At 40.3% G+C, this 11,770-nt stretch overlaps 1 protein-coding gene across 1 annotated transcript in view; it reads right to left on the bottom strand.

Annotated features, from left to right (window-relative positions):
- The window catches only part of Plpbp (pyridoxal phosphate binding protein), a 15,559-nt gene extending 3,871 nt beyond the window's left edge, over positions 1-11,688 (bottom strand). Inside the window, exons 1-4 of the mRNA XM_015501261.2 lie at positions 11,522-11,688; positions 5,971-6,078; positions 5,859-5,894; positions 5,068-5,143 (exon numbers count right to left, since the gene is read on the bottom strand). Of these exons, the coding sequence (XP_015356747.2) occupies positions 5,068-5,143; positions 5,859-5,894; positions 5,971-6,078; positions 11,522-11,620 (319 nt within the window). The 5' untranslated portion in view covers positions 11,621-11,688. The remainder of the gene's footprint in view (positions 1-5,067; positions 5,144-5,858; positions 5,895-5,970; positions 6,079-11,521) is intronic.
- Between the last annotated feature and the right edge of the window lie 82 nt (positions 11,689-11,770).

Raw genomic sequence — 11,770 nt, 5'->3', positions numbered from 1 at the left:
TTTTTTTTTTTTTTTTTGTAGTTGTAGATGGACAGAATGCCTTTATTTTATTTGTTTATTTTAATGTGGTGCTAAGGATTGAACCCAGTGCCTCACACATGCTAGGCAAGTGCTCTGCCACTGAGCTACAGCCCCAGCCCTCTCTAGCCCTTTTTATTTTGAGACAGGATATCACTAAATTGCTGAGACTTTCTAAGTTGCCGAGGCTGACCTTAAACTTGCAATCTTCCTGCCTAAGCCCCCGAGTTGCTGGCATTATAAGCATGCAACACCATGCTGGTGCCATGATGTATCTCCAACAACAATACATTAGACCTCTGCTCCCAGACAAAATGGAATACAGGAACCAGATTTGCCCTCCCATCTTTTGAAACAACAAATAATATAAGAAACGTACATGAAATAATAGCTTATAATGACTAGATATCACACATGAAAGACAAAAGAGAAACAAATGGAAAGAGCACCACAAATGTTCCAGCTTACTGTCTGGAGAGAGTTTTCTAGAATATGACACTGTGAAGAGGAACGGAGGTAGAGTGTGGTGGACTCTGAGTTAAGGGAATGGAGCTGAGTACCTAGGAAGACTAAGGCAGCCATAGTTCACAGGATGCAATGACAGAGAGGAGGGAGCTGCATACAAGATGCCAGTGGTCTGAAACAGTCTCCCTTCAAGTATTCAGGTGGGCAATGTGAGGAAATTGCCCAAAGCCCAGGAAAAAACTATTTGAAAAGATAAGAAGAAACAGTGCCTGAGGTTGACATAGGATGTGGAACTGTGCCAATTCCCACCAATCAGGCTGGAAAACTCAAGATTTAGGGCAATGGTTAGAGTACAGAGGGGTCTAGACTTAGTAGCAGGGAATAATTAACCCTAAACTAAGTTCTGCTGTAGTCACACCAACTAATCTTAAAAGAAGACCTAAAAGTATCAAACTATTCCCAAGAAACTTAACTCTATTCTAGAAAAAAGCTCAAGAATATTAATAGGAAGATAAAAATACTACCATTCAACAAGATAAAATTCACAAAGTCTGGCTATCCAAACAAAAATTACCAGGTATGTAAGCAGCAGAAAAATATGATGCATAATGAGGAGTTATATCAATCAATTGAAAGTGATTTAGAACACACAAAAATGAAAGAATTAGTAGAAAAGGTTAAATAAACACTTATAGCTGTCCCATATATTAAAAAAAATAAACATGGAAGGTATGTGTGTGTACACACACATACCCATATATATGTAGACTCAAACTGAACTTACTTGGTTTTTTGTTTTTTTTTGTACTGGGGATTGAATTTAGGGGTACTCAAGCACTGAGCCACATCCCCAGCCCTATTTTGTATTTTATTTAGAGACAGGGTCTCACTGAGTTGCTTAGCGCCTCATCTTTGCTGAGATTGGCTTTGAACTCTCTATCCTCCTGCCTCAGCCTCCCAAGCCACTGGGATAATAGGTGTGCTCGGCTCAAATTGAACTTCTAGAATGAAAACTACAAGGTATGAGATAAAAAATTCACTGATGACCAATTAGACATGGCCAAAGAAAAGATTAGTTACCTTGAAGAAATTATTTAAAATGAAATAATAATGCTCCAAACAGTCCTAAAAAATGTCTATTTTTGTGTGTGTGTGTGGTGCTGGAGATTGAACCCAGGGTTTGCACATGCTAACATGGGTTCTACTAACTGAGCTAAATCCTAAGCCTGTTTAGTAATTTTCTAAAAAATATCTAAATATGATGAAAACTATAAACACACAGATCCAAGAAATTCATCAAACTCCAAATATAAGAAATATGAAGGGCTGGGGATGTAGCTCAGTGGCAGAGCACTTGCCTAGCATGTAAGAGGTCTGAGTTCAATCACCAGAACTGCATTTGAAACATGAAGAAAATTACACTGGCACATTATAATCAAATTGCTCAAAAACAGAGATAATGAGAAAATCTTAAAACTAATCGGTAGAAGAAGGCATGTTACAAATATAGAAACAAAGACAAGTATGACATCAGATTTCTCATTGGAAATGATGCAATAAAGAGATGACAGAATGACATCTTTGTAGTACTAAAAGAAAAAATGTGTTTATCTAGAATTCAATAGTCAGAAAAATCTCTTCCAAACCAAAGATGAAGGTGTAAGAAAGTTCATGGGAAAGAATGAAGTTGGACATTTTCTTTAGACTATATACAAAAATAAACTCACACAGACCTAACAGTGAGAGCTAAAATTATAAAACTATTAGAAGAAAACAAAATAAATCTTTATGATCTTGTATTAAGCAATGAATTCTCAGATATGACACCAAGGTGTACGATGCAATAGAAAAAAATAGATAAATCAGAGTAAACAAAAATGAAAAACTTCTGTGCTACAATGGATACCACCACCAAGGACATGAAAGACAACACAGGGAACTGGGAGAAAAGATTTGCAGACCATTTATTTGATAAGGGATTGGTTCAGAAAATATAAGAACATTTGCAGCTCAGTAATAATAAAGACAAATAATTTCAACTTTAAAATGTAAAAATAGGGCTGGGGTTATAGCTCAGTGGTGGAGCGAGCTCTTGCCTAGCACATGTGAGGCACTGAGTTTGATCCTTAACACCACATAAAAGTAAATAAATTAAAATAAGTAAATAAATGTGTTGTGTCCATCTACAACTAAAAAAAAAAAAAAAAAGTGCAAATAGCCAGGTGTGGTGGTGCGTGCCTATCATCCCAGCTACTTGGGAGGATAAGGTAGGAAGGTTTAGAATTTGAGGCCAGCCTGGACAACATAGCAAGACCCTGTCTTAAAATTAAAAAGCATGAAGGAGTTGAATAGATATTTCTCCAAAGAATATATACAAATGATCAATAAGCACAGGAAACAATGCTCAATATCATTAGCCATTAGGTAAATGAAAATCAAAATCACTACGCAAAAAAAAAAAAAAAAAATTAAAAAANGGATATAGCTCAGTGGTAGATATGTGTTTGCCAGGAATGTGTGAGGTTCAGGGTTCAATCCCCAGCAACAGGAAAAAAAAAAGAAGAGAAAAACAATGGGCAAAAGACTTAAGACACCTGAAAATATATAGACATCAAAGATGGTAAACAGGTGAAAAGATGTTCAACATCACTAGCCATTATCATCTTCTTCTTCTCCTTCTTCTTTTTTTTTTTGTAATAGGGACTGAACTGAGAGGTTACCATTGAACTACATCTTCAGTCCTTTATTTTATTTTTTGAAGGGGGTACTGGGGATTTAAACCAGGGGTGCTTTATCACTAAACTACATCCCCAGCCATTTTTATTTTGAAACAAGGTCCTGCTAAGTTGCTTAGGGCCTTGCTAAGTTACTGGGGCTGGCCCTGAACTTGTGATCCTCCCACCTCAGCTTTTCATTGCTGGGATTATAGGCATGCACTATCAAACTGGTCACATACCTATTAGAATGGCTAAAAGTAAAAGACTGGGGCTAGAGATGTAGCTCAGTGGTAGAGTGCTTGCATAGCATGTTCAAAGCTAGGTTTGATCCCCACAACTACAAAAAAAGGACTGACCATACACTGTTATCAAGAACTTCAACAATGCTAAAGTGGCACAACCATTTTGAAAAACAGCTGGCAGTTTCTTAAAATTTAAAGATTGCTGGTTGCAGTGGCATGTGTCTGTAATCCCAGCACTTGGGAGGCTGAGTCAGGAGGATCACAAATTTGAGACCAGGCTCAGCAACTCAGAAAGATCTTCAGCAACTCTGTGAGATCTTATCTGAACTGTCTGAAAAAAAAAAAATAGAAGGACGGGGATGTAGTTTAGTGGTAAAGCTTCTTTGGGTTCAATCCCCAGTACCCCCCACCCCTCCCAAAAAAAGGTAGAGATAAAAGAGCAGTACAGAGTTTAGACCTCAGCACTAAAAAGAAAACAAAAGTTACACATCAGACATACACTATGTGAATCAGTCATTCTACTTTTAAGTATTTTACTCCAATGGAGAAGAAAATATATGTCCATACAAAGACTTGTACAAGAATGTTCACAGCAACTCTCTTGTAACAGATAAAAATTACAAGCAAGTCAAATTTTTGACAGATCCATGGATAAAGAAATTGTGACATATTTATACAATGGAATAAAATAAAGAGAAACAATAAAGAGGAGCAAACTGCTAAACACATGCATGAACATGATGAATCTCAAATTTATTATGCTGAATGACAAATAAGAGTACATACTTTGATTGTTTATGTAAAACTATAAAAATGTGAATTAGTCTACAGTGATAAAGCAGGTAAGAGGCACTTGAGCAAGAGAAATGGGGAGGAGCAAGAAGGGAAGGATCACAAAGAGACAGGGGGAAACCTTTGGGGGAAATGGATATGTTGATTTTTTAATTGCCATGGTTTCACAGATATAAACTTATGCCCAAACTTATCAAATTGTACACTTTAAATATGTGCAATTTATTATAAGTCAATTATACTTTTATCAATTATATTTTAATAAAGCTGTTAAAAAATAGTTTAATTTTGATACCTTGAGAGAAATTCAGTTCCTTAAGATCTCCATCTGTCACTATCATATAGTTAAACCTTTCTATAGTTAATTTTTTTTTTTTTTTGGTGCTGGGGATCAAACCCAGGAGTTTGTGCATGCTAGGCAAGTGCACTACCACTGAAGTATAACCCTCAACCCTGAAGTTAATTTTTTTTGTACCAGGGATTGAATTCAAGGGTGCTTAACTACAGAGCCACACCCCCAGGCTTTTTAAAATATTTTATTTAGAGACAGGGTCTCACTAAGTTGCTTTAGGGTCTAAGTTGCTGAGGCTGGTTTTGAACCTGCGATCCTCCTGCCTCAACCTCTCAAACCACTGGGATAACAGGTGTGTGCCACTGCACCTGGCCCCTATAGTTAATTCTTAATTTTACTTTTCTAAATATTATTTTAAAAAATTCCACAATACACATGGTGAATTGGGTATGCTCTAGTAAGTTGCTCTCTTACACAGAAGGTAGCCTAAGTCATATGATGTTGCAGTAATTTTGTTTTCATATTTAGAGTTTCATCTTACCCATCAATTTGTTGACGTTTTGTTTCTGTAGGTGGCCAATGAAATGCCATTTGATCTCAGGACATGAAGACAGAATCTGAAGTGAAAAAGATAACCATGTTTGACTCATGTTTTATGGAGGCCTCTCCAGTTCAAATAATTTGCACACTTCTAGTGACCTTTCAATCTGCTCTGTCCCTTAAATGTAATAAACTGCTATTGCCATCTCTTAATGAGGCAAAAGGAAACTTAAAAGAAAAATCTAAGGCTTCTACTGTGTGCCTTCCTTGTTCCCATCTACTTTCTCCATTTTTTAGATATTACCCTTTAAGGATGAACTGATTTAAGCTTTCAAATCTCAAAAGGACAGAGGATTACAGCAAGCTCTTAAAAATCATCATTTCTTTCCAGACACGGTGGTGCACACCTGCAATTCCAGAAAACCAGGAGGCTGAGGCAGGAAGACTGCAAGTTTGAGTCCAGCCTCAGTAGTATCATGAGACTTTGTCTCAAAATAAAAAATAAAACGGATTAGGGATGTAGTTGAGTATAAAATGCAATGAAGTACCCCTGGTTTTAATCCCTAGTACCAAAAACAAAACAACAACAAAAATACCATTTCCAAATGGCCAAAAAGAGAAAACAATAGTGTGAATAGACAGAAAAATCTGAGCATTTGGGACAGAAGGCAGAAATGAACTAAAATTTTTTACTCCAGCCCAATTTCCTGCTCAACCACCAACAGGGGGTCTAATTTTCAATTAAAGGGTCAAGATTCAGATACAAACAGGAGACTTCTGATATCCACTTACTTTAGGATTTGATGCTTTTTCTAGAAGTTCCTGAACCTAAAGGGTAAAAACAGAACGTCAGAAGCCTGGCAATCATGACTCTTTCAAAGGCTCTCCGGGAGAGGGTTCTTACATAGTTCTCTCCAAAAGTGCGCTGGCCGTGACCATAGGCCTCAATCACCATATCTGCTGGTTTGGTTTTGCTGACTGCTACTAGCCGGGGCTGGATGGCTGGGAGATCCTGCCAAGAGATAAAGCATCACATGAGTGAACATTTGGGAAAATTATCCCAGTTAAGTCCTGTAGGATGCATTCTGTAGAACAATCGGCATAGATATCAACTGGGCATTTGGTAAGATACATTTTTCTGATATTTCAGGGAGATTAGTATCAAAGACTAGTGAATTGCCAGGTTTCGTTCTCGACTAAAACTCAGGGATCACTCCAGGGAAACTGGGCTAATTGGGTTGCACGAAATAACCACACAAGAGACACAAATACCTTTTTCTTTTGGGGTTGCTGTGACAGCTCCTCTGATCTTAAGGATCCACAGAAAGAGAGACAGAGAGAGCACGCGTGAGGGAGAGCGAGCGCACACTGACCCCTTTTATTGAGAAGCTATTCAGATGAGGCAAGGGGTCAGGTTTCAGGGGACTGAGTCCAGCTTCATGATGTCTGCGGTCAGCAGGTTGACTGACACCTGGGTAGGCCACACTCAAGGGCACAGTAAGAGAAGGGGACACACACAAGGCACTTCCATGGAAGATTTTATCCTAAACAGGGCAAGGGGTAATATTACAAAGGAATAGGTGAGTGTAGCTTCACCCATGGGTCTATAGTAAGACACACCCATGCATGAGACACCATCCCTCAAACCCAAAAAGGGTGGGGAAAGCTTTGCCACATTCTGCTACTGAGCGCCTCAGCATCCAGCCAGGGAGTGAGACTCAGTCACATGCAAGGTTGGTCTCCCACAGTGAATAATGTATTTTATTTTGAGACAGGGACTCATTAAACTGCCCAGGCTGACCTTGAATTTGCAATCCTCCTATCTCAGCCTTCCAAGTAGCTGGGATTATAGGTGTGTATCACAGTACCTGGTTCATAAATGTCTTTTATATTCCTGATTTCTCAACTTAGTGTTAACTACCTTAATAACTAGCAAAAGATATTTCTCTCTCAGGGGAGATAGACAAGTTAAAGCAATATTTCCTTAAAGTGCAGTCTTTGATCAACTGCATTAGTATCACCAGGATCCCACTGAGATCTACTGAATTTGAATCTCTGGGGCTGGGTTCTGAGAATCTCCCTTTGGTTTTGTTTTTATGGTGTCATGGATCAAATGTAGCACCTTCTCCATGTCAGACAAGTACTCTGCCACTGAGCTATACCCCCGACCCTCAGAATCTTTTTTTTTTTTTTTTTGCACCAGGGATTGAACTCAAGGGCCCTTAACCACTGAGCCATAATCCCAGCCCTTTTTCTTTTGAGACAGGGTTTTGCTAAGTTGCTTAGTGCCTTGCCAATTGCTGAGGCTGGCTCTGAACCTGCGATCTTCTTGACTTAGCCTTCTGAGCTTCGGGGATTACAGGCATGCCCACCATGTCTGGAAAGAATCTCCTTTCCAACAAGCTCTCCAGTGATTCTCATGTACACCAATGTTGGAGACCATTGAGTCTGGCTAAAGGAAGTTTCATGGAGACTTAAGAATCACTTCATGGGGTCGGGAGTGTAGTCAGTGGCACAGCACTTCCTGGCACTGGGTTTCCAGCACTGCAAAAAGGAAAGAAACAAAAAACCAAAAAGTCACTTCACTAAAGGGAGGCTTGGTCCTTGTCCATGATGACATTCCAATAACGGGGGACAAGGTTTTGAGAAAAAGGATAAAGTTTTCCCAATTTGCTAGCACACGAGAAAAGCAGCAGACTAAGCTATTAAAGGCTGTATGCAATTCTAACTGCCAGAGGAACAGAGGGTTTCTAAAAGGGGAATACAAGGACTGTGCTGCAAGCATTATGATCAGTAAATATAATAAATGTCCAACTTGTGTCCCTGAGAGAGCCATTGCTTGGGTTTCCAGGTCTGGAATTTCCTCATACTTGTGGGCATGATAGCTTAACCTAAGACAGGAAAAATGTTAGTTGTTTCCTCCACAATTAGAGAGGGGATACAGTTTTGGAAACTTACTCTAGCCCTGGTAAAATTATTTTATTTTTTCTTCAAAGAATAATAATATTTACTGGGGAACAGCAGAGCACTGCAAGGGTAATATGCATGCCTTACAGTAAACTATGGGTGTATTAAACGAGGTTGAGGCAAAGGAAAGTGTTTCTTTTGGGTGGGGGGGTACTAGAGATTTAACCTAAGGGTGTTTTACCACTGAGCTACATCCAAAGCCCATTTTTATTTTTCATTTTGAGACAAGTTCTCAATAAATTGCTGAAGGCCTCATTAAGTTGTTGAGGCTGGCCTTGAACTTGTGATCCTCCTATCTTGGCCTCCCAAGTCCCTGGGACTATAGGCGTGTACCATTGAGTCTGGCTAAAGGGAAGTTTTAAAAGACAAAAATAAAGATTACATCAGATATTTTGAAACAATTATCTTTCATCACAATGATTAATAACAAGAATGGTGTCATTCTTAGGTTGAACACAGCTTTTGGGCAGATGTCTTTGTAGAAATACTCCCCCGCTCCCTGCCCAGTACTGGGGATTGAACCTAGGGATGTTCTACCACTGCGCTACATCTCCAACCCTTTTTGTTTTTATTTTATTTTGAGACAGGGTCTCACTAATTTGCTGGGGCTGGCCTTTAACTTGTGATCCTTTTACCTCAGCCTCAGGAGGCACTGGGATGACAGGCATGCACCACTATTCCTGACTAAGGAGTACTTTTTGTTTAAGGATATGGTGGCCTTTTTAAGCTTGTGGTTCTTTCATGGTAGGTGAAATCAGATGATTATGCATAAGGTTCCAGATTAACTTCTAGGTTTTTGGTGTTTTTTAAACATGTCTTTATTAGTGCATTTTAGTTATACATACAAGTGGGATTGATTTTGACATAATCATACGTACATGGAATATAATTTGTTCTGTTTCAGTCCCCAGTGATTCCTCTTCCCCTAATCTTCTCCCTCCCTTTTCTTCCCCTTCCTCTCCTCTACTGGTCTTTCTTCTTCCTTCTATTTATTTACTTAGGTATTGGGGATTGAACTCAGAGGTGTTTTACCACTTAGCCACATCCTCAACCCTTTAAAAAACATTTTTTAAAAAATTTTTGTATTTGGAGACAGGGCTGTTCTAAGTTGCTTAGGGCTTCACTAATTTGCTGAGGCTGGCCCTGAACTTATGATCCTCCTGTCTCAGCCACCCAAGTTGCTGGGATTACAGGCATGGGCCACTGTGTCCAACCTATTTATTTTTTTGAAAAGAAAAGAGTGATTTATTGGCTGCAAGCTGGGGAAGTAAAACTGGCTCCAACATGCCTGGACTCAGTCTCCCTGCTGCTCACTGGGATACCTATTTATTAATTGGTGCTTTATAGATATACAGAGACAGAATTCACTATAGTACATTCAGATATGTACACAGCATAATTTTGTCAATTGCATTCTTTAGTTCTTCCCTTTTCCTGTCCCTCTTCCTCCCTCTCAATACCCTTCCTTTACTATACTGTCTGCTGTTTTTATGGTATCTGCCTGCCCTCCTTTCCTTTATTTTGCTCTAGCTTCTGCATATGAGAGAAAACATTTGATCCTTGACTTTCTGAGTCTGGCTTATTTCACTTAGCATGATGTTCTCTAGTTCCATTCATTTACCAGCAAATGCCATAATTTCATTCTTCTTTACAGCTGGGTAAAACTCTATTGTGTATACATGCTATATTTTCTATATCCATTCATCTGTTGATGGATGCCTGGGCTGGTTCTATAACTTGATTATTGTGAATTGCATTGATAAAAACATTTATGTGACCATATCATTAGAGTATGCTGATTTTAGTTCTTTGAGAAAAATAACAGAGTGGGATAGCTGGATCATCACATGGTGGTGCTATTCCTAGTTTTTTGAGGAATCTCCATACTGCTTTCCAAAATGGTTGTGTTAATTTACATTTCTACCAACAACGTAGGAGTGTACCTTTTCCCCCCACATCCTCGGCCTAATTATTAATATTGCCCCATTTATTCTAAAAGTGGTCTGATTAGGTCTATGTCCAAACCACCTGTAAACATGCCTATTTCCTCCAAAAGTAGCCTGAATGGATGATGATATGTAATTTATTGTTCAATCTAAGACTCTGCCACCCAGTGGCAGAACTGAGACTAGAACACAAACAATTCTGGACTCAGGTGTAGACCTATCTGACCTCTTCCTATACCAATTACATAAAGAGCACTGCTTCCCTGTATATTCTGCTGCAACAAATCCACACAGAAGCAATCAAAGAAGAGACTGATTAATCCATATAGGTCAGTCTTCATGTCCCTCACTCACCCTGGGATTTTCATAGAATCACAGTATTCTCAAAGACATGTAGGAGTCCAGTTGAATGTAAAAAGTCTTATTTTTCTTTTTTCTTAGGAAGACCATCAGTTTTGTAGGAGACCATGTCAAAATTCCTAGGATCATGCTGATGAATGAATAGTTTTCAGAGGGAAAAGTGGAATAGGCAGCCCATCTATCTGACAGAGACCCTGGGATAACCTCCCAAAGTGATGTTTATTAGGGGAAAACCTAGATTTTTTTTTTCTTGGAGAATCACTGATAATCATAAAATATTAATGCCAGGAAGAAGCTTAGAGCTTTCAGAGTTCATTCTATTGCTGTACAGAAGAGGAAACAGAGCGCCAGAGTAGTTAAATGATTTGTTCACGGTAGCATCTAATTAGTAGTTAAGGAAAGACTGGAATACAGGTCTTCTGTCTTCTTGCCAGCATTCCGAGTTCTGAAACCATAAACACTTTATCAGAGAGGCCTTTATCCTTTGGGTTCATGTCATTGAAACTATTCAGCTATCTTGCCCAGAGATGAGCATGTACTGATGATCCTGGAAGCCCAAGAGGCAACAAAATATATACGGTAGAAAAAACAAAAAACAAAAACAAAAAAACCCCAACAACACACTCCTTTTAAACTGCTTGGGGGCGGCTTCCTCCTGCTCCAGACTCACAAATGCAGTTCTGGTGCCTGCAAAGTCGGGCCAATCCACCACCACGTTAGTTGGCCAGGGGAGGAAACGACATTTACTGAGCATCTACTAGCTGTCAGACACTGCCACACACGTGATCTCGGGTGATGAGGCTCCCTTGCATGCTGTGGTATCACACACTTCTCATGCAGCCTGTGTGTAGGCACGGGCCTGCCCCTCCTCGAGTCTTACAAGACCACTACACCAAGCAATGGAAAATGGCCCCGATATATGGAGACGAGTCATTTTTACTGTGTGGTGGGTAATTTTTGAACCGACAAAGCCAACCTCTGGAGAACCTAACAGATACAACTCGAGGTCACGGAGGAGATCCTTCGCTAGCCTTTCTGGGGCTCCGCAGTCCTCGCTCACGCTTCGCCTGCGGGTCCCGCCCCTCGGGGAGACACTTCTGCGTCACCGTGACGACCTAGTCCCACGCAGGTGTCCCCCTCCTCAGAGGCCGCCCATCGTTCCCCCACATGCCCTTTCCTCACCCTCGGCCGCCTCGCCACAGCCTGCTGCACGCGCTCGTTCACTGCCCGCAATGCGAACCCGACTCCCAGCTCTGCGGACATGCTGCCAGCTCTCCACATTCCCCGGGGACAGACGCAGAGCCCGGGACCCTCGGAACCCAGGGGCTGGGACCACCTTCCGGTCCCGCCCAACTCCCGCCCTGCGACCCAATCACAGTTCTCCACCAAGTCGTCTTACCCAATCGATATGCGGCAGCGCGGGGCGGGCAC

The sequence above is a fragment of the Marmota marmota genome, unplaced genomic scaffold (genome assembly GCF_001458135.2).
Source record: "Marmota marmota marmota unplaced genomic scaffold, marMar, whole genome shotgun sequence".
Lineage (NCBI taxonomy): Eukaryota > Metazoa > Chordata > Mammalia > Rodentia > Sciuridae > Marmota > Marmota marmota.
Note: the sequence above shows the minus strand (reverse complement) of the source record. Positions and strands in the feature narration are given on the sequence as shown.